This window comes from Gobius niger, assembly GCF_951799975.1.
Source record: "Gobius niger genome assembly, chromosome: 6".
NCBI classification, from domain to species: Eukaryota; Metazoa; Chordata; class Actinopteri; order Gobiiformes; family Gobiidae; genus Gobius; species Gobius niger.
The window spans coordinates 38314708-38338851 of NC_136857.1; the positions used below are offsets into that span (position 1 = coordinate 38314708).

General features: G+C 46.7%; 1 protein-coding gene across 1 annotated transcript in view; it reads right to left on the minus strand.

Annotated features, from left to right (window-relative positions):
* Positions 1–477: 477 nt before the first annotated feature.
* Positions 478–24144, minus strand: part of patj (PATJ crumbs cell polarity complex component) — a gene marked incomplete at its 3' end in the record, with an annotated part of 112229 nt that continues 88562 nt past the window's right edge. Inside the window, exons 31-51 of the mRNA XM_079559055.1 lie at positions 22533–22729; positions 21226–21317; positions 20745–20820; positions 20127–20219; positions 19973–20056; positions 17003–17056; positions 16842–16923; positions 16627–16733; positions 16303–16386; positions 13762–13946; positions 13535–13682; positions 13341–13427; positions 12625–12816; positions 12435–12557; positions 12193–12297; positions 3220–3314; positions 1974–2097; positions 1759–1904; positions 1513–1539; positions 896–911; positions 478–645 (exon numbers count right to left, since the gene is read on the minus strand). Of these exons, the coding sequence (XP_079415181.1) occupies positions 478–645; positions 896–911; positions 1513–1539; positions 1759–1904; positions 1974–2097; positions 3220–3314; positions 12193–12297; positions 12435–12557; positions 12625–12816; positions 13341–13427; positions 13535–13682; positions 13762–13946; positions 16303–16386; positions 16627–16733; positions 16842–16923; positions 17003–17056; positions 19973–20056; positions 20127–20219; positions 20745–20820; positions 21226–21317; positions 22533–22729 (2285 nt within the window). The remainder of the gene's footprint in view (positions 646–895; positions 912–1512; positions 1540–1758; positions 1905–1973; positions 2098–3219; positions 3315–12192; positions 12298–12434; positions 12558–12624; positions 12817–13340; positions 13428–13534; positions 13683–13761; positions 13947–16302; positions 16387–16626; positions 16734–16841; positions 16924–17002; positions 17057–19972; positions 20057–20126; positions 20220–20744; positions 20821–21225; positions 21318–22532; positions 22730–24144) is intronic.

The window sequence follows — 24144 nt, forward strand, 5'->3', positions numbered from 1 at the left end:
TGGGAATAATCTGACCATGTGCAGGCGAACATGCGTGTGCGTGTACACATGTACCCGCTCTATACGACACACCTGTGGTCAAACTATAAACGCTCCAGCGACAAAACCAAACCTAAATCCTGTCTGAGAGTTCTCTGGACCTCGTGTTATAAAGGTGTGATGATGATGATGATGATGCCTTTGTGAGTGCGGAGCTGGTACAGCACAGAGTCTCTCCACGTTTCCAGGCTGAACACAGGATTAAATGATGATTCCAGGACATTTAGAACAGATATAAATGTGCGATTAATCACGAGTTATGACATTCACAAGATGAATCGTGATGAAATATTTGAACTGACACTAATAAACGTAAATGTCTGAGTCTCTTTTAGTCACGAAAACATGACTGACTGAAATGATGTGAGATCTTTAAGTCGCCCAAATGAACTCTGTTAAAGGAAGCTACAGGTGTGACGTCCCTTTGAGCGGCGGCCGTTAAAGGGCTGGGTCTGCGGTCGCTGCGGTGGATCCTCTCTGGTCTCTCTGGTCTCTCTTCTCTGGTCTGGTGTCACTGGTCTCAAGTCTCTGGTCTGGTCTGGTCTGGTCTCTCTGGTCTGGTCTCATGTCGCTGGTGTCTCTGGTCTGGTCTGGTCTGGTCTCTCCGGTGTCTCTGGTCTGGTCTCATGTCTCTGGTCTGGTCTGGTCCGGTGTCTCTGGTCTGGTCTTGTCTCTCCGGTGTCTCTGGTCTGGTCTCATGTCTCTGGTCTGGTCTGGTCCGGTGTCTCTGGTCTGGTCTTGTCTCTCCGGTGGCTCTGGTCTGGTCTGGTCTGGTCTGGTCTCTCCGGTGTCTCTGGTCTGGTCTTGTCTCTCCGGTGGCTCTGGTCTGGTCTGGTCTGGTCTGGTCTCTCCGGTGTCTCTGGTCTGGTGTCTCTGGTCTGGTCTCATGTCTCTGGTGTCTCTGGTCTGGTCTTTGTGGTCTGGTTTGGTGTCATGTCTCTGGTGTCTCTGGTCTGGTCTTGTCTGGTCTGGTCTGGTCTCTCCGGTGTCTCTGGTCTGGTCTGGTCTCTCCGATGTCTCTGGTCTAGTCTTTGTGGTCCGGTGTCTCTGGTCTGGTCTGATGTCTCTGATGTCTCTGGTGTCTCTGGTCTGGTCTGGTGGCTCTGGTCTGGTCTGGTCTCATGTCTCTGGTGTCTCCGGTGTCTCTGGTCTCCCTGGTGTCTCTGGTCTGGTCTTTGTGGTCTGGTCTGGTCTGGTCTGGTCTCCCTGGTGTCTCTGGTCTGGTCTTTGTGGTCTGGTCTGGTCTGGTCTGGTCTCTCCGGCGTCTCTGGTCTGGTGTCTCTGGTGTCTCCGGTGTCTCTGGTCCGGTGTCTCTGGTCTGGTCTGGTCTGGTCTCCCTGGTGTCTCTGGTCTGGTCTTTGTGGTCTGGTCTGGTCTGGTCTGGTCTGGTCTGGTCTCTCTGGTGTCTCTGGTGTCTCTGGTCTCCCTGGTGTCTCTGGTCTGGTCTTTGTGGTCTGGTCTGGTCTGGTCTGGTCTGGTCTGGTCTCTCTGGTGTCTCTGGTCTCTCTAGTGTCTCTGGTCTGGTCTGGTCTGGTCTCTCTGGTGTCTCTGGTCTCTCTGGTCTGGTGTCTCTGGTCTCTCCGGCGTCTCTGGTCTGGTGTCTCTGGTCTCCCTGGTGCCTCTGGTCTGGTCTGGTCTCTCTGGTCTGGTCTGGTCTCATGTCTCTGGTGTCTCATGTCTCTGGTCTCTCCGGTGTCTCTGGTCTCCCCGGTGCCTCAGGACAGCACCTGCAGCACCACGGTCCCGGGCTTCTGCTTCTTTAACAGACTGACGGCCTGCTGGTGCGTGGCCCCGCTCAGACTGTCCCCGTTCACGGACAGGATCTGGTCTCCGCGGCGCAGCTGGCCCTCGTCCGCCGCCGCGCCCTGGAACCACACGGACACGTGAGCGCGAGGAGGTCGCTGGTGCGAGTCCACGCCCCGCTGGTACCTCACCTTACTGAAGACGGTCTTCACGTAGATGGGCAGGTCTCCGTGTGGACTCCCGAAGCCGCCCACGATGCTGAAGCCCAGGCCCTCAGAGCCTTTCTGCAGCACGATGGTCCTGCTGCGTGGAGAGCTGAAGAACAACAGAGGAGAAGGAGGAGCTTAAGCAACCTGGTCCAGAACAACAGAGGAGAGCAAGAAGCTAAAGCAGCCTGATCCAGAACAACAGAGGTCCTACTGCAAGGAGAGCTGAAGAACAACAGAGGAGAGCAAGAAGCTAAAGCAGCCTGATCCAGAACAACAGAGGAGAGCAAGAAGCTAAAGCAGCCTGATCCAGAACAACAGAGGAGAGCAAGAAGCTAAAGCAGCCTGATCCAGAACAACAGAGGAGAGCAAGAAGCTAAAGCAGCCTGATCCAGAACAACAGAGGAGAGCAAGAAGCTAAAGCAGCCTGATCCAGAACAACAGAGGAGAGCAAGAAGCTAAAGCAGCCTGATCCAGAACAACAGAGGTCCTACTGCAAGGAGAGCTGAAGAACAACAGAGGAGAGGAAGAAGCTAAAACAACCTGATCCAGACTAAAAGAGGTCCTGCTGAAGCTGCTTTCTCAAGTCAAGTTCACGCCTCAGAGACTCAACACTTAAATCTTATCGTTCACAACTTCATGGAACTTTTGTAAAATGACTAAACAATCTTAAAATGTGCGTTCCATTAAAGAAGTTCCTCTCACGACTGCAACACAAATAAACTTCTCAAAACCTACAGAATAATCTGTGGATTTAAATGAAACGGTAAAACTCACCAGGAGTCAGAGACGTGTGGAGTGAGAACAGAAGACCCACAACGGCCAAAACATTGTAAATCTTTTCAATGGAAACTAGAAGATTTATCCAAACTGCACTGAGACACCTGACAACTCCCAGCATGCACGTCTTTGCAAACATTTGTCTAAAATGTATAAAAACAGAGGTCTGAGGTTCTATGGGTTCTGGAGGGAGTTACAATAAACTGTTCCCTCTTATCTCGACAAATCTGATGTGAGGGGCATGAGTGTTATGTCCCAGAGGCCCATGATGAGAGAAGAAGAAAGCGCCACCTGAAGGGAACAAAAGATGTCACATCCCCCTAGTGGAGGAACTGTGTAATTGCATCTATGCAGGGATAGGGATACCAGAAGCTCTTGGCGCTAACTGTGGGCCGGTGTAAAGTGTTACGGGGCTGATCTGACCCGATGGCCAGTCCAGCACTGATCTTACTCTGGCTCCGTCTCGGTGTTGGAGGACAGGGCGGAGCTGCCGGACAGACTCTCCACGTGAGTCGCGATCGCTGCGATGTTTGTGTCGGCGACAACCTGGAAACAAACCGGAGGATGTTTCATAAACCAGGCTCAGGAACTGTGGAAATGTGGTCAGAGAACTTCAGACTGAGCACGAGCTGTAGGTTTAGTGTCAGTATTTACCTGTAGGTTTAGTGTCAGTGTTTACCTGTAGGTTTAGTGTCAGTGTTTACCTGTAGGTTTAGTGTCAGTGTTTACCTGTAGGTTTAATGTCAGTGTTTACCTGTAGGTTTAGTATCAGTATTTACCTGTAGGTTTAGTGTCAGTGTTTACCTGTAGGTTTAGTGTCAGTATTTACCTGTAGGTTTAGTGTCAGTATTTACCTGTAGGTTTAGTGTCAGTATTTACCTGTAGGTTTAGTGTCAGTATTTACCTGTAGGTTTAGTGTCAGTGTTTACCTGTAGGTTTAGTGTCAGTATTTACCTGTAGGTTTAGTGTCAGTATTTACCTGTAGGTTTAGTGTCAGTATTTACCTGTAGGTTTAGTGTCAGTGTTTACCTGTAGGTTTAGTGTCAGTGTTTACCTGTAGGTTTAGCGTCAGTGTTTACCTGTAGGTTTAGCGTCAGTATTTACCTGTAGGTTTAGTGTCAGTATTTACCTGTAGGTTTAGCGTCAGTATTTACCTGTAGGTTTAGCGTCAGTATTTACCTGTAGTTTTAGTGTCAGTATTTACCTGTAGGTTTAGCGTCAGTATTTACCTGTAGGTTTAGCGTCAGTATTTACCTGTAGGTTTAGTGTCAGTATTTACCTGTAGGTTTAGTGTCAGTATTTACCTGTAGGTTTAGTGTCAGTGTTTACCTGTAGGTTTAGTGTCAGTGTTTACCTGTAGGTTTAGTGTCAGTGTTTACCTGTAGGTTTAATGTCAGTGTTTACCTGTAGGTTTAGTGTCAGTGTTTACCTGTAGGTTTAGTGTCAGTGTTTACCTGTAGGTTTAGTGTCAGTGTTTACCTGTAGGTTTAGTGTCAGTATTTACCTGTAGGTTTAGTGTCAGTATTTACCTGTAGGTTTAGTGTCAGTATTTACCTGTAGGTTTAGTGTCATATTTACCTGTAGGTTTAGTGTCAGTATTTACCTGTAGGTTTAGTGTCAGTGTTTACCTGTAGGTTTAGTGTCAGTATTTACCTGTAGGTTTAGTGTCAGTATTTACCTGTAGGTTTAGTGTCAGTGTTTACCTGTAGGTTTAGTGTCAGTGTTTACCTGTAGGTTTAGTGTCAGTGTTTACCTGTAGGTTTAGTGTCAGTGTTTACCTGTAGGTTTAATGTCAGTGTTTACCTGTAGGTTTAGTGTCAGTGTTTACCTGTAGGTTTAGTGTCAGTGTTTACCTGTAGGTTTAGTGTCAGTGTTTACCTGTAGGTTTAGTGTCAGTATTTACCTGTAGGTTTAGTGTCAGTATTTACCTGTAGGTTTAGTGTCAGTATTTACCTGTAGGTTTAGTGTCAGTATTTACCTGTAGGTTTAGTGTCAGTGTTTACCTGTAGGTTTAGCGTCAGTATTTACCTGTAGGTTTAGTGTCAGTATTTACCTGTAGGTTTAGTGTCAGTGTTTACCTGTAGGTTTAGTGTCAGTGTTTACCTGTAGGTTTAGTGTCAGTATTTACCTGTAGGTTTAGTGTCAGTATTTACCTGTAGGTTTAGTGTCAGTATTTACCTGTAGGTTTAGTGTCAGTATTTACCTGTAGGTTTAGTGTCAGTGTTTACCTGTAGGTTTAGTGTCAGTGTTTACCTGTAGGTTTAGTGTCAGTGTTTACCTGTAGGTTTAGTGTCAGTGTTTACCTGTAGGTTTAGTGTCAGTATTTACCTGTAGGTTTAGTGTCAGTGTTTACCTGTAGGTTTAGTGTCAGTATTTACCTGTAGGTTTAGTGTCAGTATTTACCTGTAGGTTTAGTGTCAGTGTTTACCTGTAGGTTTAGTGTCAGTGTTTACCTGTAGGTTTAGTGTCAGTGTTTACCTGTAGGTTTAGTGTCAGTGTTTACCTGTAGGTTTAGTGTCAGTATTTACCTGTAGCTTTAGTGTCAGTGTTTACCTGTAGGTTTAGCGTCAGTATTTACCTGTAGGTTTAGTGTCAGTATTTACCTGTAGGTTTAGTGTCAGTATTTACCTGTAGGTTTAGTGTCAGTGTTTACCTGTAGGTTTAGTGTCAGTATTTACCTGTAGGTTTAGTGTCAGTATTTACCTGTAGGTTTAGTGTCAGTGTTTACCTGTAGGTTTAGTGTCAGTGTTTACCTGTAGGTTTAGTGTCAGTGTTTACCTGTAGGTTTAGTGTCAGTGTTTACCTGTAGTGTCAGTATTTACCTGTAGGTTTAGTGTCAGTATTTACCTGTAGGTTTAGCGTCAGTATTTACCTGTAGGTTTAGTGTCAGTGTTTACCTGTAGGTTTAGTGTCAGTGTTTACTTGTAGGTTTAGTGTCAGTGTTTACCTGTAGGTTTAGTGTCAGTATTTACCTGTAGGTTTAGTGTCAGTATTTACCTGTAGGTTTAGTGTCAGTATTTACCTGTAGGTTTAGTGTCAGTATTTACCTGTAGGTTTAGTGTCAGTATTTACCTGTAGGTTTAGTGTCAGTGTTTACCTGTAGGTTTAGTGTCAGTATTTACCTGTAGGTTTAGTGTCAGTATTTACCTGTAGGTTTAGTGTCAGTGTTTACCTGTAGGTTTAGTGTCAGTATTTACCTGTAGGTTTAGTGTCAGTATTTACCTGTAGGTTTAGTGTCAGTATTTACCTGTAGGTTTAGTGTCAGTGTTTACCTGTAGGTTTAGTGTCAGTGTTTAGCTGTAGGTTTACTGTCAGTGTTTACCTGTAGGTTTAGTGTCAGTATTTACCTGTAGGTTTAGTGTCAGTGTTTACCTGTAGGTTTAGTGTCAGTGTTTAGCTGTAGGTTTAGCGTCAGTATTTACCTGTAGGTTTAGTGTCAGTGTTTACCTGTAGGTTTAGTGTCAGTATTTACCTGTAGGTTTAGTGTCAGTGTTTACCTGTAGGTTTAGCGTCAGTGTTTACCTGTAGGTTTAGTGTCAGTATTTACCTGTAGGTTTAGTGTCAGTGTTTACCTGTAGGTTTAGTGTCAGTGTTTACCTGTAGGTTTAGTGTCAGTATTTACCTGTAGGTTTAGTGTCAGTGTTTACCTGTAGGTTTAGTGTCAGTATTTACCTGTAGGTTTAGTGTCAGTATTTACCTGTAGGTTTAGTGTCAGTATTTACCTGTAGGTTTAGTGTCAGTATTTACCTGTAGGTTTAGTGTCAGTATTTACCTGTAGGTTTAGAGTCATATTTACCTGTAGGTTTAGTGTCAGTGTTTACCTGTAGGTTTAGTGTCAGTGTTTACCTGTAGGTTTAGTGTCAGTGTTTACCTGTAGGTTTATTATCAGTATTTACCTGTAGGTTTAGTGTCAGTGTTTACCTGTAGGTTTAGTGTCAGTGTTTACCTGTAGGTTTAGTGTCAGTATTTACCTGTAGGTTTAGTGTCAGTATTTACCTGTAGGTTTAGTGTCAGTGTTTACCTGTAGGTTTAGTGTCAGTATTTACCTGTAGGTTTAGTGTCAGTGTTTACCTGTAGGTTTAGTGTCAGTATTTACCTGTAGGTTTAGTGTCAGTATTTACCTGTAGGTTTAGTGTCAGTGTTTACCTGTAGGTTTAGTGTCAGTATTTACCTGTAGGTTTAGTGTCAGTATTTACCTGTAGGTTTAGTGTCAGTGTTTACCTGTAGGTTTAGTGTCAGTATTTACCTGTAGGTTTAGTGTCAGTATTTACCTGTAGGTTTAGTGTCAGTGTTTACCTGTAGGTTTAGTGTCAGTATTTACCTGTAGGTTTAGTGTCAGTGTTTACCTGTAGGTTTAGTGTCAGTATTTACCTGTAGGTTTAGTGTCAGTGTTTACCTGTAGGTTTAGTGTCAGTGTTTACCTGTAGGTTTAGTGTCAGTATTTACCTGTAGGTTTAGTGTCAGTGTTTACCTGTAGGTTTAGTGTCAGTATTTACCTGTAGGTTTAGTGTCAGTATTTACCTGTAGGTTTAGTGTCAGTGTTTACCTGTAGGTTTAGTGTCAGTGTTTACCTGTAGGTTTAGTGTCAGTATTTACCTGTAGGTTTAGTGTCAGTATTTACCTGTAGGTTTAGTGTCAGTATTTACCTGTAGGTTTAGTGTCAGTATTTACCTGCAGGTTTAGTGTCAGTGTTTACCTGTAGGTTTAGTGTCAGTATTTACCTGTAGGTTTAGTGTCAGTATTTACCTGTAGGTTTAGCGTCAGTGTTTACCTGTAGGTTTAGTGTCAGTATTTACCTGTAGGTTTAGTGTCAGTATTTACCTGTAGGTTTAGTGTCAGTGTTTACCTGTAGTGTCAGTGTTTACCTGTAGTGTCAGTGTTTACCTGTAGGTTTAGTGTCAGTGTTTACCTGTAGGTTTAGTGTCAGTATTTACCTGTAGGTTTAGTGTCAGTATTTACCTGTAGGTTTAGTGTCAGTGTTTACCTGTAGGTTTAGTGTCAGTGTTTACCTGTAGGTTTAGTGTCAGTGTTTACATGTAGGTTTAGTGTCAGTGTTTACCTGTAGGTTTAGTGTCAGTGTTTACCTGTAGGTTTAGTGTCAGTGTTTACCTGTAGGTTTAGTGTCAGTATTTACCTGTAGGTTTAGTGTCATATTTACCTGTAGGTTTAGTGTCAGTGTTTACCTGTAGGTTTAGTGTCAGTGTTTACCTGTAGGTTTAGTGTCAGTATTTACCTGTAGGTTTAGTGTCAGTATTTACCTGTAGGTTTAGTGTCATATTTACCTGTAGGTTTAGTGTCAGTGTTTACCTGTAGGTTTAGTGTCAGTGTTTACCTGTAGGTTTAGTGTCAGTATTTACCTGTAGGTTTAGTGTCAGTGTTTACCTGTAGGTTTAGTGTCAGTGTTTACCTGTAGGTTTAGTGTCATATTTACCTGTAGGTTTAGTGTCAGTGTTTACCTGTAGGTTTAGTGTCAGTGTTTACCTGTAGGTTTAGTGTCATATTTACCTGTAGGTTTAGTGTCAGTATTTACCTGTAGGTTTAGTGTCAGTGTTTACCTGTAGGTTTAGTGTCAGTGTTTACCTGTAGGTTTAGTGTCAGTGTTTACCTGTAGGTTTAGTGTCAGTGTTTACCTGTAGGTTTAGTGTCAGTATTTACCTGTAGGTTTAGTGTCAGTGTTTACCTGTAGGTTTAGTGTCAGTATTTACCTGTAGGTTTAGTGTCAGTGTTTACCTGTAGGTTTAGTGTCATATTTACCTGTAGGTTTAGTGTCAGTGTTTACCTGTAGGTTTAGTGTCAGTGTTTACCTGTAGGTTTAGTGTCAGTATTTACCTGTAGGTTTAGTGTCAGTATTTACCTGTAGGTTTAGTGTCAGTGTTTACCTGTAGGTTTAGTGTCAGTATTTACCTGTAGGTTTAGTGTCAGTGTTTACCTGTAGGTTTATTATCAGTGTTTACCTGTAGGTTTAGTGTCAGTATTTACCTGTAGGTTTAGTGTCAGTATTTACCTGTAGGTTTAGTGTCAGTATTTACCTGTAGGTTTAGTGTCAGTATTTACCTGTAGGTTTAGTGTCAGTATTTACCTGTAGGTTTAGTGTCAGTGTTTACCTGTAGGTTTAGTGTCAGTATTTACCTGTAGGTTTAGTGTCAGTATTTACCTGCAGGTTTAGTGTCAGTGTTAACCTGTAGGTTTAGTGTCAGTGTTTACCTGTAGGTTTAGTGTCAGTATTTACCTGTAGGTTTAGTGTCAGTATTTACCTGTAGGTTTAGTGTCAGTATTTACCTGTAGTGTCAGTATTTACCTGTAGGTTTAGTGTCAGTATTTACCTGTAGGTTTAGTGTCAGTATTTACCTGTAGGTTTAGTGTCAGTATTTACCTGCAGGTTTAGTGTCAGTGTTTACCTGTAGGTTTAGTGTCAGTGTTTACCTGTAGGTTTAGTGTCAGTATTTACCTGTAGGTTTAGTGTCAGTATTTACCTGCAGGTTTAGTGTCAGTGTTTACCTGTAGGTTTAGTGTCAGTGTTTACCTGTAGGTTTAGTGTCAGTATTTACCTGTAGGTTTAGCGTCAGTATTTACCTGTAGGTTTAGAGTCATATTTACCTGTAGGTTTAGTGTCAGTATTTACCTGTAGGTTTAGTGTCATATTTACCTGTAGGTTTAGTGTCAGTGTTTAGCTGTAGGTTTAGTGTCCGTGTTTACCTGTAGGTTTAGTGTCAGTGTTTACCTGTAGGTTTAGTGTCAGTATTTACCTGTAGGTTTAGTGTCATATTTACCTGTAGGTTTAGTGTCAGTGTTTACCTGTAGGTTTAGTGTCAGTATTTACCTGTAGGTTTAGTGTCAGTATTTATCTGTAGGTTTAGTGTCAGTATTTACCTGTAGGTTTAGCGTCAGTGTTTACCTGTAGGTTTAGTGTCAGTATTTACCTGTAGGTTTAGTGTCAGTGTTTACCTGTAGGTTTAGTGTCATATTTACCTGTAGGTTTAGTGTCAGTGTTTACCTGTAGGTTTAGTGTCAGTATTTACCTGTAGGTTTAGCGTCAGTATTTACCTGTAGGTTTAGAGTCATATTTACCTGTAGGTTTAGTGTCAGTATTTACCTGTAGGTTTAGTGTCATATTTACCTGTAGGTTTAGTGTCAGTGTTTACCTGTAGGTTTAGTGTCAGTGTTTACCTGTAGGTTTAGTGTCAGTGTTTACCTGTAGGTTTAGTGTCAGTATTTACCTGTAGGTTTAGCGTCAGTGTTTACCTGTAGGTTTAGTGTCAGTATTTACCTGTAGGTTTAGTGTCAGTATTTACCTGTAGGTTTAGTGTCAGTGTTTACCTGTAGGTTTAGTGTCAGTATTTACCTGTAGGTTTAGTGTCAGTGTTTACCTGTAGGTTTAGTGTCAGTATTTACCTGTAGGTTTAGTGTCAGTGTTTACCTGTAGGTTTAGCGTCAGTATTTACCTGTAGGTTTAGTGTCAGTATTTACCTGTAGGTTTAGTGTCAGTATTTACCTGTAGGTTTAGTGTCAGTATTTACCTGTAGGTTTAGTGTCAGTATTTACCTGTAGGTTTAGTGTCAGTATTTACCTGTAGGTTTAGTGTCAGTATTTACCTGTAGCTTTAGTGTCAGTATTTACCTGTAGGTTTAGTGTCAGTATTTACCTGTAGGTTTAGCGTCAGTGTTTACCTGTAGGTTTAGTGTCAGTATTTACCTGTAGGTTTAGCGTCAGTATTTACCTGTAGTGTCAGTATTTACCTGTAGGTTTAGCGTCAGTATTTACCTGTAGTGTCAGTATTTACCTGTAGGTTTAGCGTCAGTATTTACCTGTAGTGTCAGTATTTACCTGTAGGTTTAGTGTCAGTGTTTACCTGTAGGTTTAGCGTCAGTATTTACCTGTAGTTTTAGTGTCAGTATTTACCTGTAGGTTTAGTGTCAGTATTTACCTGTAGGTTTAGTGTCAGTATTTACCTGTAGGTTTAGTGTCAGTATTTACCTGTAGGTTTAGTGTCAGTATTTACCTGTAGCTTTAGTGTCAGTATTTACCTGTAGCTTTAGTGTCAGTATTTACCTGTAGGTTTAGTGTCAGTATTTACCTGTAGGTTTAGTGTCAGTATTTACCTGTAGGTTTAGTGTCAGTATTTACCTGTAGGTTTAGTGTCAGTATTTACCTGTAGCTTTAGTGTCAGTATTTACCTGTAGCTTTAGTGTCAGTATTTACCTGTAGGTTTAGTGTCAGTATTTACCTGTAGGTTTAGCGTCAGTATTTACCTGTAGTGTCAGTATTTACCTGTAGGTTTAGTGTCAGTATTTACCTGTAGGTTTAGTGTCAGTATTTACCTGTAGGTTTAGTGTCAGTATTTACCTGTAGCTTTAGTGTCAGTATTTACCTGTAGGTTTAGTGTCAGTATTTACCTGTAGGTTTAGTGTCAGTGTTTACCTGTAGGTTTAGTGTCAGTATTTACCTGTAGCTTTAGTGTCAGTATTTACCTGTAGGTTTAGTGTCAGTATTTACCTGTAGGTTTAGCGTCAGTGTTTACCTGTAGGTTTAGTGTCAGTATTTACCTGTAGGTTTAGCGTCAGTATTTACCTGTAGTGTCAGTATTTACCTGTAGGTTTAGCGTCAGTATTTACCTGTAGTGTCAGTATTTACCTGTAGGTTTAGCGTCAGTATTTACCTGTAGTGTCAGTATTTACCTGTAGGTTTAGTGTCAGTGTTTACCTGTAGGTTTAGCGTCAGTATTTACCTGTAGGTTTAGCGTCAGTATTTACCTGTAGTTTTAGTGTCAGTATTTACCTGTAGGTTTAGTGTCAGTATTTACCTGTAGGTTTAGTGTCAGTATTTACCTGTAGGTTTAGTGTCAGTGTTTACCTGTAGGTTTAGTGTCAGTATTTACCTGTAGGTTTAGTTTCAGTATTTACCTGTAGGTTTAGTGTCAGTATTTACCTGTAGGTTTAGTGTCAGTATTTACCTGTAGGTTTAGTGTCAGTATTTACCTGTAGGTTTAGCGTCAGTATTTACCTGTAGGTTTAGCGTCAGTATTTACCTGTAGGTTTAGTGTCAGTATTTACCTGTAGGTTTAGCGTCAGTATTTACCTGTAGGTTTAGCGTCAGTATTTACCTGTAGGTTTAGTGTCATATTTACCTGTAGGTTTAGTGTCAGTGTTTACCTGTAGGTTTAGTTTCAGTATTTACCTGTAGGTTTAGTGTCAGTATTTACCTGTAGGTTTAGTGTCAGTATTTACCTGTAGGTTTAGTGTCAGTATTTACCTGTAGGTTTAGTGTCAGTGTTTACCTGTAGGTTTAGCGTCAGTATTTACCTGTAGGTTTAGCGTCAGTATTTACCTGTAGGTTTAGTGTCAGTGTTTACCTGTAGGTTTAGTGTCAGTATTTACCTGTAGGTTTAGTGTCAGTATTTACCTGTAGGTTTAGTGTCAGTGTTTACCTGTAGGTTGATGTGTCCGTACGAGTTCTTGAGCAGAGAAACCACTTCACTGTGAGTCATTGAGTCGACGCTCTGTCCGTTTATGCTGACGATGCGATCCCCCACCTTCAACACAAGAGACAGGAGCTAATGCTAGTGCTAATGCTAATGCTAACGCTAACGCTAATGCTAACACTGTCACAGAGGAGTCGTTCGCGTCTTTGGTCTCAGTGTGTTTACAGGAGGCGTGTTCTGGTTTTCACCTTGAGCTTCTTGGTTTTGGCGGCGACCCCGTTGGCCTGGATCATGGCGATGAAGAGCGGGACGTCTCCGAGGGGACTGCCCCGCCCCCCCGCCACGGACACGCCCAGAGAGTCGCTGACGTCCTGTAACACACAGAGGTTCAGCCCGAGTCTGAGGCAGACGGACGTCACTGACGGGACGAGGGTTCACCCGCGACAGGTCGACCGAGCGCACGCCGTCCTCGTCCACGCAGGAAGTGACGTCGCCGGCCGGGCTCGGGCAGGAAGTCACGTCGGAGCTGCTCTTCTTGTCGTTGGTCTCGGGGGTCACAGGGTCAAAGGTCACGTGGTCAGAGGAGGGCGTGGGGGTCGTGGCCGAGACGCGGGAGCTGCTGGTCTCAGTCTGAAACAGAAATCAGTCACGAGTTCAAGGTCAATGAGACGAAACAGGACAAACATTTTTTAGCTTTTTTGGCTAAAAGGTTTTCGATCTCTCCTTTGAAGTAGCTCAAACCCAAACCAGGCTGTAAGTGAAGAAGTAAGTAAAGAGTAAAGAGTAAAGAGTAAAGAGTAAAGAGTAAAAAGTAAAGAGTAAAGAGTAAAAACTAAAAAGTAAAGAGTAAAGAGTAAAGAGTAAAAAGTTAAGAGTAAAAAGTAAAGAGTAAAGAGTAAAAAGTAAAGAGTAAAAAGTAAAGAGTAAAAAGTAAAGAGTAAAGAGTAAAAAGTAAAGAGTAAAAAGTAAAGAGTAAAAAGTAAAGAGTAAAAAGTAAAAAGTAAAGAGTAAAGAGTAAAAAGTAAAAAGTAAAGAGTAAAAAGTAAAGAGTAAAAAGTAAAGAGTAAAAAGTAAAAAGTAAAGAGTAAAAAGTAAAAAGTAAAAAGTAAAGAGTATAGAGTATAGAATATAGGGTAAAGGGTAAAGAGTTGGACCTGGTTCTGGACGGAGTTGGCTCTGGGAGAAATCCATGAAACTGCTCTGAGTCTCCCGACCTCCAGCACCACGGCTCCTCTGGCGCACTGAGGACAGACACACGTGACATGGAGGAGCAGCAGCTCCACTCCGAGCTCCTCTCAGTGTCAACAGGAGCTTTATTAGAGAAGCCTTTCCTCTGTGTGGGCGTTACCTTGAGCATGGCGGCCACGGCCTCCTGCGACGCGCTCCTCGTGTCTTCTTCGTTCACAGACAGGATCTGGTCTCCCTGCATCAGCCGCCCGTCCAGCTCCGCGGCGCCCCCTCTGACCACCTCCGAGATGAACACGCCACTGCCGCTCCTGACAAACACAGTTCAGACCAACATCCCTGTAAACCCTGGGCTGAGGCGGGGACAATGTTCAGGAGTAAAAGTCTCGCCTCTTCCCGACGATGCTGAGCCCGAGGCCCCGCCCACTGCGTTTGTGCAGCTCCACCCTGAACACCTGCAAGGTCTGCTCCGAGAACTCGTCCCTCAGCACCTTCAGACGCACCACGGCGGGCGTCTGTCTGAGCAGAGAGATGGCCTGGTCATGAGAGGCGCCGCGCAGGGAGACGCCGTTCACCTGGAGGGAGGAGAGGGGGGGAGGGGGAGGGGGGAGAGAGGGGGTAGAGAGAGAGGGAGGAGAGAGAGGAGGGAGAGAGGGAGAGAGGAGAGAGAGAGGAGGAGGGAGAGGGGGGGAGAGGGAGAGAGGAGGGAGAGGGGGAGGGGGGAGAGAGGGGGGAGAGAGAGAGGGAGGAGAGGGGGGAGAGAGGGAGAGAGGAGGGGGAGGGGAGAGGGGGAGAGGGAGGAGAGGGGGGAGAGAGAGGAGAGAGAGGAGGGAGAGAGGAGAGAGAGGAGGGAGAGAGGAGAGGGAGGAGAGGGGGGGGAGAGAGGAGAGAGAGAGAGGGGGAGAGAGGGAGGAGAGGGGAGAGAGAGGGGGGAGAGGGGGGAGAGAGGAGAGAGAGGAGAGAGGGGGAGAGGGTAGGAGGGAGAGAGGAGAGGAGGGAGAGAGAGGGGGGAGAGAGGGAGAGGGGGAGAGAGGAGAGAGAGAGGGAGAGGGGGAGAGAGGAGAGAGAGAGAGGGGGAGAGAGGGAGGAGAGGGGAGAGAGAGGGAGGGGAGGAGAGGGAGAGGGGAGGAGAGAGAGAGAGGGGGGAGAGAGGGAGAGGGGGAGAGAGGAGAGAGAGAGGGAGAGGGGGAGAGAGGAGAGAGAGAGAGGGGGAGAGAGGGAGGAGAGGGGAGAGAGAGGGAGGGGAGGAGAGGGAGAGGGGAGGAGAGAGAGAGAGGGGGGAGAGAGGGAGAGGGGGAGAGAGGAGAGAGAGAGGGAGAGGGGGAGAGAGGAGAGAGAGAGAGGGGGAGAGAGGGAGGAGAGGGGAGAGAGAGGGAGGGGAGGAGAGGGAGAGGAGAGGAGGGAGAGGAGGGAGAGAGGGAGAGGAGAGAGGGAGGAGAGGGGGGAGAGAGGAGAGAGAGGAGAGGAGGGAGAGGAGAGGAGGGAGAGAGAGGAGAGAGTGGAGAGGAGGGAGAGAGAGGAGGGAGAGAGAGGGGGGAGAGAGAGGGGGGAGAGAGGAGAGAGAGGAGAGAGTGGAGAGAGAGGGGGGAGAGGGGGAGAGGGGAGAGGAGGGAGAGAGAGGAGAGAGTGGAGAGAGAGGGGGGAGAGGGGGAGAGGGGAGGGAGAGAGGAGGGAGAGAGAGGAGAGAGTGGAGAGAGAGGAGAGAGAGGGGGGAGAGGGGGAGAGGGGAGAGGAGGGAGAGAGAGGAGAGAGTGGAGAGAGAGGGGGGAGAGGGGAGGGAGAGAGGGGGAGGAGGGGGAGGAGAGAGGAGGGAGAGAGGAGAGGAGGGAGAGAGAGGGGGGAGAGAGGAGAGAGAGGAGAGAGTGGAGAGAGAGGGGGGAGAGGGGGAGAGGGGAGAGGAGGGAGAGAGAGGAGAGAGTGGAGAGAGAGGGGGAGAGGGGGAGAGGGGAGGGAGAGAGGAGGGAGAGAGAGGAGAGAGTGGAGAGAGAGGAGAGAGAGGGAGAGGAGGGAGAGAGAGGAGAGGAGAGGAGAGAGAGGAGAGAGAGGAGAGGGGAGGAGAGGGGAGGAGGGAGAGAGAGGAGAGAGGAGAGAGAGGGGAGAGAAAGGGGAGAGAGGGGAGAGGAGAGAGAGAGGAGAGAGGAGAGAGGAGAGAGAGGAGAGGGGAGGAGAGGGGAGGAGGGAGAGAGAGGAGAGAGGAGAGAGAGGGGAGAGAAAGGGGAGAGAGGGGAGAGGAGAGAGAGAGGAGAGAGGAGAGAGGAGAGAGAGGGGAGAGAAAGGGGAGAGAGGGAGAGGAGGGAGAGGAGGGAGAGAGAGGAGAGAGAGGAGAGGGGAGGAGAGGGGAGGAGGGAGAGAGAGGGGGAGAGAAAGGTGGGAGAGGGAGAGAGAGGAGAGGAGAGAGGAGGGGGAGGAGGGGGAGGAGAGAGGAGAGAGAGGGAGAGAGGAGAGAAGGGAGAGAGGGAGAGAGGAGAGAGAGGAGAGAGAGGAGGGAGAGAGAGGGGAGGAGGGAGAGAGGGAGAGGAGGGAGAGAGAGGGGAGGAGGGAGAGAGGGAGAGGAGGGAGAGAGGGGAGAGAGGGAGAGAGGGGAGAGAGGGAGAGAGGGAGAGGAGAGAGGAGGGAGAGAGAAGAGAAGAGGGAGAGGGGGGAGAGAACAGAGTTTCCATGGAGCAGTAAAAGTCAGTTAATGAAAATGTATAATTCATTCATTGTATTAAATGTCATTCTAAAGCACTTGAGTTGGTTTAAAGGGACATTAACTAACATTAAATGTAACTTTCTTGTAAAATAATGACATTTCTCATTATTGTTGCTGCAGAACCGGCTGCTCTCGCTCATTCAGCTGCAGTGTTTGCCCCATTTTGTCTCCGAAGTGTCTGATTATCTTTTCCTGAACCCCCGCCTGAACCGAGCACTTTTTCTCCAGTTCCACTTTACCTCCAGGATCTGGTCGCCCGCCCACAGACGCCCGTCTCTGGCCGCCGCCCCCTCCTCGTACACCTCATGGATCACGATGGCGTTCTGCACAAACATTAAAGTCGTACTCTGTGGTTTGTCTGAGTGTTAAAGTCGTACTCTGTGGTTTGTCTGAGTGTTAAAGTCGTACTCTGTGGTTTATCTGAGTGTTAAAGTCGTACTCTGTGGTTTATCAGAGTGTTAAAGTCGTACTCTGTGGTTTATCTGAGTGTTAAAGTCGTACTCTGTGGTTTATCTGAGTGTTAAAGTCGTACTCTGTGGTTTGTCTGAGCGTTAAAGTCGTACCAGCTGCGTGTCGGTGCCGCCCACGATGCTGAGGCCCAGTCCCGAGCGGCCCTTACAGATCTCGATCAGGGTCTCCTGCCCGGGCACCAGGGGGCAGCAGGCCGGGTCTGAACACAGGGTAAAAAACACCAGGAAGTAACGCCAACATCTTTAACCACGCTCATTCATTCTGATGATCCGATTAAAGGGATACTTCAGGATTCCGTGACTCGTACCTGTGTTGGCGCTGCAGAGGTCGGGGCTGGTCAGAGGAGGCGCTGAGGACGGTTTACTGGAGCTGAGGGAAGGAGTGAGCGTCTGCGACACAGAGGATACACAGAGTGACCAAACTGTCCTAAAAACCTTCAAACCTTCAAGTCTCTGAAGCGTTCCTGACCTGAGGCTCTGGAGGAGCCGGGAGCTCAGCCTCAGGAGAGTCCAGCTTCTGCCTCTGCACAGACACAAGACCCACTTCAGTCCTAGTCCGGTCCCTTTAAGCCCTTTAGCCTCTTTAGCCCTTTAGCTCCTTTAGCCCCTTTAGCCCTTTAGCTCCTTTAGCCCCTTTAGCCCTTTAGCTCCTTTAGCCCCTTTAGCCCTTTAGCTCCTTTAGCCCCTTTAGCCCTTTAGCTCCTTTAGCTCCTTTAGCTCCTTCAGCTCTTTAGCTCCTTTAGCCCTTTAGCCCTTTAGCTCCTTTAGCCCCTTTAGCTCCTTCAGCCCTTTAGCTCCTTTAGCTCCTTTAGCCCTTTAGCTCCTTCAGCTGTTTAGCTCCTTCAACCCTTTAGCTCCTTTAGCTCCTTTAGCCTCTTTAGCCCCTTTAGCCTCTTTTAGCCCTTTAGCTCCTTTAGCTCTTTAGCTCCTTTAGCCTCTTTAGCCTCTTTAGCTCCTTTAGCTCCTTAGCCCCTTTAGCCCTTTAGCCCCTTTAGCTCTTTAGCTCCTTTAGCTCTTTAGCTCCTTTAGCCCTTTAGCCCTTTAGCTCCTTTAGCCCCTTTAGCTCCTTCAGCCCTTTAGCTCCTTTAGCCCCTTTAGCCTCTTTAGCTCCTTTAGCTCTTTAGCCCTTTAGCTCCTTTAGCTCCTTTAGCTCTTTAGCTCCTTTAGCCTCTTTAGCTCCTTTAGCTCTTTAGCCCCTTTAGCCCCTGTAGCTCTTTAGCTCCTTTAGCCCCTTTAGCTCCTTTAGCCTCTTTAGCTCCTGTAGCTCTTTAGCCCCTTTAGCTCCTTTAGCCTCTTTAGCTCCTGTAGCTCTTTAGCCCTTTAGCTCCTTTAGCTCCTTTAGCCCTTTAGCTCCTTTAGCCCCTTTAGCTCCTTTAGCCCCTTTAGCTCTTTAGCCCTTTAGCTCCTTTAGCTCCTTTAGCCCTTTAGCTCCTTTAGCCCCTTTAGCTCCTTTAGCTCCTTTAGCCCCTTTAGCCCCTTTAGCCCCTTTAGCTCTTTAGCCCTTTAGCTCCTTTAGCTCCTTTAGCCCTTTAGCTCCTTTAGCCCCTTTAGCTCCTTTAGCTCCTTTAGCCCCTTTAGCTCCTTTAGCCCCTTTAGCTCTTTAGCCCTTTAGCTCCTTTAGCTCCTTTAGCCCTTTAGCTCCTTTAGCCCCTTTAGCTCCTTTAGCCCTTTAGCTCCTTTAGCCCCTTTAGCCCCTTTAGCTCCTTTAGCCCCTTTAGCTCTTTAGCCCTTTAGCTCCTTTAGCTCCTTTAGCTCCTTTAGCCCTTTAGCTCCTTTAGCCCCTTTAGCTCCTTTAGCCCCTTTAGCTCTTTAGCTCCTTTAGCCCCTTTAGCTCCTTTAGCTCCTTTAGCCCCTTTAGCTCTTTAGCCCTTTAGCTCCTTTAGCTCCTTTAGCTCCTTTAGCCCTTTAGCTCCTTTAGCCCCTTTAGCTCCTTTAGCCCCTTTAGCTCTTTAGCTCCTTTAGCCCCTTTAGCCCCTTTAGCTCCTTTAGCCCCTTTAGCTCTTTAGCCCTTTAGCTCCTTTAGCTCCTTTAGCTCCTTTAGCCCTTTAGCTCCTTTAGCCCCTTTAGCTCCTTTAGCCCCTTTAGCTCCTTTAGCTCCTTTAGCCCTTTAGCTCCTTTAGCCCCTTTAGCTCCTTTAGCTTCTTTAGCCCTTTAGCTCCTTTAGCCCCTTTAGCTCTTTAGCTCCTTTAGCCCCTTTAGCTCCTTTAGCCCTTTAGCTCCTTTAGCCCCTTTAGCTCCTTTAGCTCTTTAGCCCTTTAGCTCCTTTAGCTCCTTTAGCCCCTTTAGCTCCTTTAGCCCCTTTAGCTCCTTTAGCCCTTTAGCTCCTTTAGCTTCTTTAGCCCTTTAGCTCCTTTAGCCCCTTTAGCTCTTTAGCTCCTTTAGCCCCTTTAGCTCCTTTAGCCCTTTAGCTCCTTTAGCCCCTTTAGCTCCTTTAGCTCTTTAGCTCCTTTAGCTCCTTTAGCTCCTTTAGCCCTTTAGCTCCTTTAGCCCCTTTAGCTCCTTTAGCTCTTTAGCCCTTTAGCTCCTTTAGCTCCTGTAGCTCTTTAGCCCTTTAGCTCCTTTAGCTCCTTTAGCCCCTTTAGCTCTTTAGCCCTTTAGCTCCTTTAGCTCCTTTAGCTCCTTTAGCCCCTTTAGCTCCTTTAGCCCCTTTAGCTCCTTTAGCTCCTTTAGCCCTTTAGCTCCTTTAGCCCCTTTAGCTCTTTAGCCCTTTAGCTCCTTTAGCTCCTTTAGCTCCTTTAGCCCTTTAGCTCCTTTAGCCCCTTTAGCTCCTTTAGCTCTTTAGCCCTTTAGCTCCTTTAGCTCCTGTAGCTCCTATAGCTCTTTAGCCCTTTAGCTCCTTTAGCCCCTTTAGCCCCTTTAGCTCCTTTAGCCCCTTTAGCTCCTTTAGCCCCTTCAGCCCTTTAGCTCCTTTAGCCCCTTTAGCTCTTTAGCCCTTTAGCCCCTTTAGCCCCTGTAGCTCTTTAGCTCCTTTAGCTCCTTTAGCTCCTTTAGCCCTTTAGCTCCTTTAGCCCCTTTAGCTCCTTTAGCTCTTTAGCCCTTTAGCTCCTTTAGCTCCTGTAGCTCCTATAGCTCTTTAGCCCTTTAGCTCCTTTAGCCCCTTTAGCCCCTTTAGCTCCTTTAGCCCCTTTAGCTCCTTTAGCCCCTTCAGCCCTTTAGCTCCTTTAGCTCCTATAGCTCTTTAGCCCTTTAGCTCCTTTAGCCCCTTTAGCCCCTTTAGCTCCTTTAGCCCCTTTAGCTCCTTTAGCTCCTTTAGCCCTTTAGCTCCTTTAGCCCCTTTAGCTCTTTAGCCCTTTAGCTCCTTTAGCTCCTGTAGCTCCTATAGCTCTTTAGCCCTTTAGCCCCTTTAGCCCTTTAGCTCCTTCAGCCCTTTAGCCCCTTTAGCTCCTTTGGCTCTTGAGCTCCTTTAGCCCCTTTAGCCCCTTTAGCCCTTCAGTCTCACCTTCTTGTGCGCAGTGTCGTGGCGGAGGCTGTTGGGGGCGCTCTTGTTCATGTCGTTCAGCGCGGGCTCCTCTTTCGGTTTGTCCTTTAATCACACGGATCGACTTTAACTCAAAGAAAAAACTACAAACATGTCACCGGGTCGAAGGTCACACCTGTTTGAGGGAGGAGTTCAGGGTCAGCTGGTCGGGGGGGCGGGGCCTCTCTGAGGAGGGGGTGGGGCTGGACACGGGGAGTGGAGGAGGAGCCTAAAAACAGAGGTTACACTGAAAAACTGCACTGAGTTTCAGAAAAAAAGTCATTATTCATCATGAGGTCGTCATTTACAAACATTTACAAACATTTACAAACATTATAAAGTGAGATTAATGTAGAGGCATCAATGTGAAAAGTGTATTTTTTGATTAACTTCCACAGTAACAATTGTTGAGCAATGTCATCATTTTGAAATAAATGTAGACTTAATTCCAGTTTGAATGCTTTTTAAGAACTTTTCCAAACTGTCTCCCACAAAGAAATGCCCATATTTGGATTACAGCGTCATCTCAGCCTTTCCTGCTACACGTGGATACCAAACACGTCAGTATTTGTGAGTGAATAAGCGCGGGACAGACCAGGGAGCCACACAGACATGTTAGAGTCACTTCCTGGATAAACCTCAGAGAATAAACCTGATACAGAGAGTTTCCTCAGAGTAAGTGTGTAGTGTGTATAGTATTTACTGTATTTACTATTTACTGTATATCCTGTATTTACTGTATATATTGTCGTACCTCGGGGGAGACCGGACTCAGCGCCGGAGCGGTGGGAAACGGCGCCACCGCCATCTGGTTCACGGCGTCCTCATTTCTGAAACACATTGAACACAGATCACACGGTGCGTTTGAGGACTGCGGGAAACCAGGCCTTCAGGGACGATCCGGGAACAGGTTTTATTATTCTGGAAAGATGAAGAAGAAGAAGTTCCTCCTGATTTAACTCTGCTGCTCCGCTGGCGATAATAAACCAGCACCGAGCTCCTTAAAGAGGGGGTGTTCTGCTTTCTTCAGTCCCACAGCACCAGTCTATATCTCACTACAATGATGACCAACCTGTTGGTCTGTAAATGCAGTAAATTAGAATAACTGTCTTGTATAAAATGTCTCTCTCAAAATGGCTGTAGTGAATGTCTTGACATCGGCCTCTGTCTCTTTAAGCCCTGTTCCCGGATCTGTGCCCGTTTTACCCAGAATGCCGTGTGTTCTGTGGCTTTACCGCAGCAGGACGAGCCGGACTCTGCTGGACGAGCTCTTGATGATCGCAGACGCGTTCTGGTGACTGCGGCCGTACAGCACCTGGCTGTTAATCTGGAACAACAGACACAGTGTAAACAGTGTAAACTTCCTAACGTTCATTGTGTCTACTTGTGTTCTAGTATCACTTTTTAGGTTGGTTTTGTCAGACACTAAGGTTAGAAATGTTAAAGATCTTTTACCTTTACATGTTTCAGCCGCCATCTGCAGGCCGTCATCAGGAGCATCACCGGCGTGCGGCGACGTGTCACTTATCAGCTGTTCTTACTTCCGAGGCGTGACCAGTCTGACGGTCCCAACAGGTCCCACAGACTGGTCACGCCCCCTGACGGTCCCAACAGGTCCCACAGACTGGCCACGCCCCCTGACGGTCCCAATAGGTCCCACAGACTGGTCACGCCCCCTGACGGTCCCAACAGGTCCCACAGACTGGCCACGCCCCCTGACGGTCCCAATAGGTCCCACAGACTGGCCACGCCCCCTGACGGTCCCAACAGGTCCGACAGACTGGCCACGCCCCCTGCCGCCCGGTGGATTCAGGGCGACAGGGGGCGTGGTCATTGGAGGAGGGTGTCCCAGGTGTGGGACAGGAGAAACGCTCCTTCGTCACGGTTGATGGTGTCGGTGTTTCCTGATTTCTATGGCTTCTTTTATCCAGCGTTTGAATTGACTGGTTTCCGATCCAATAACCCGAAATAGCTGATTTTAAATTCTCCTGTTCTGCCTTTTCTTTCTTTGTTCGTGTGAGTCGTCCCCTTGTTTCTTTTTCGCATTCTGTTTGCTGCTCCTTTTTTCTTATGTTTCTTCTATGTATGATTTGTTGCATGATTTGATGGTATGTCGTAAATGGCGTTGCATTTTTCCCCCTGTGTTATTTGATCTTTGGGATGTACCAGACGCTGCCTCAGTTTGGTGTGTGGTTTTACAACTGTGTTAATGTTGTTTCATTGCTCTCTGGATGGTTCTGTTATGCCTCTGACATATGGCAAAGTGACTATGCTTTTGTATTTCCCCGGCTTCTTTTTTACGCCTCGGAAGTAAGAACAGCTGATAGTGACACGTCACCGCACGCCGGTGATGACGGCCTGCAGAGGGCGCTGAAACATGTAAAGGTAAAAGATCTTTAACATCTCTAACCTCACTAAAAAGTGATGCTAACAGACACAGTGGTCTATCATCCTGTGCATGAAGCTTCTAAAGTGTTGAACCGTGACAGCAGGGGGCGCTGTGTAAGGTTAGACTAAAGTAAAGGGATAATATTGGACTGACCTCCAGCAGCTCGTCACCGACGTGGATCTGTCCGTCTTTAGCGGCGGCTCCTCCCGGACTCAGACCCACCACGTACACGCTGAGTCTGGACCGGTCCCTGTTCCCGGCCAGACTCAGCCCCAGCCCCGAGCGGTCCTTCTCCAGGTCCACACACAGCAGCTCCCCGGGCAGCTCCGCGTAACGCTCGCTCCAGCGGTCTGAGGAGAGAAGATACCATCACTCAGAGGTCTGAGGACAGAAGATACCATCACTCAGAGGTCTGAGGAGAGAAGATACCATCACTCAGAGGTCTGAGGACAGAAGATACCATCACTCAGAGTCACAGAGGTCTGAGGAGAGAAGATACCATCACTCAGAGGTCTGAGGAGAGAAGATACCATCACTCAGAGGTCTGAGGAGAGAAGATACCATCACTCAGAGTCACAGAGGTCTGAGGACAGAAGATACCATCACTCAGAGTCACAGAGGTCTGAGGAGAGAAGATACCATCACTCAGAGTCACAGAGGTCTGAGGAGAGAAGATACCATCACTCAGAGGTCTGAGGAGAGAAGATACCATCACTCAGAGTCACAGAGGTCTGAGGAGAGAAGATACCATCACTCAGAGTCACAGAGGTCTGAGGAGAGAAGATACCATCACTCAGAGGTCTGAGGACAGAAGATACCATCACTCAGAGGTCTGAGGACAGAAGATACCATCACTCAGAGACTCAGAGGTCTGAGGAGAGAAGATACCATCACTCAGAGGTCTGAGGAGAGAAGATACCATCACTCAGAGGTCTGAGGACAGAAGATACCATCACTCAGAGGTCTGAGGAGAGAAGACACCATCACTCAGAGGTCTGAGGAGAGAAGATACCATCACTCAGAGGTCTGAGGAGAGAAGATACCATCACTCAGAGGTCTGAGGAGAGAAGATACCATCACTCAGAGGTCTGAGGAGAGAAGATACCATCACTCAGAGGTCTGAGGAGAGAAGACACCATCACTCAGAGGTCTGAGGACAGAAGATACCATCACTCAGAGGTCTGAGGACAGAAGATACCATCACTCAGAGGTCTGAGGAGAGAAGACACCATCACTCAGAGGTCTGAGGAGAGAAGATACCATCACTCAGAGGTCTGAGGACAGAAGATACCATCACTCAGAGTCACAGAGGTCTGAGGAGAGAAGATACCATCACTCAGAGGTCTGAGGAGAGAAGATACCATCACTCAGAGGTCTGAGGACAGAAGATACCATCACTCAGAGGTCTGAGGACAGAAGATACCATCACTCAGAGGTCTGAGGACAGAAGATACCATCACTCAGAGACTCAGAGGTCTGAGGAGAGAAGATACCATCACTCAGAGTCACAGAGGTCTGAGGAGAGAAGATACCATCACTCAGAGGTCTGAGGAGAGAAGATACCATCACTCAGAGTCACAGAGGTCTGAGGAGAGAAGATACCATCACTCAGAGGTCTGAGGAGAGAAGATACCATCACTCAGAGGTCTGAGGAGAGAAGATACCATCACTCAGAGGTCTGAGGAGAGAAGATACCATCACTCAGAGTCACAGAGGTCTGAGGAGAGAAGATACCATCACTCAGAGGTCTGAGGAGAGAAGACAC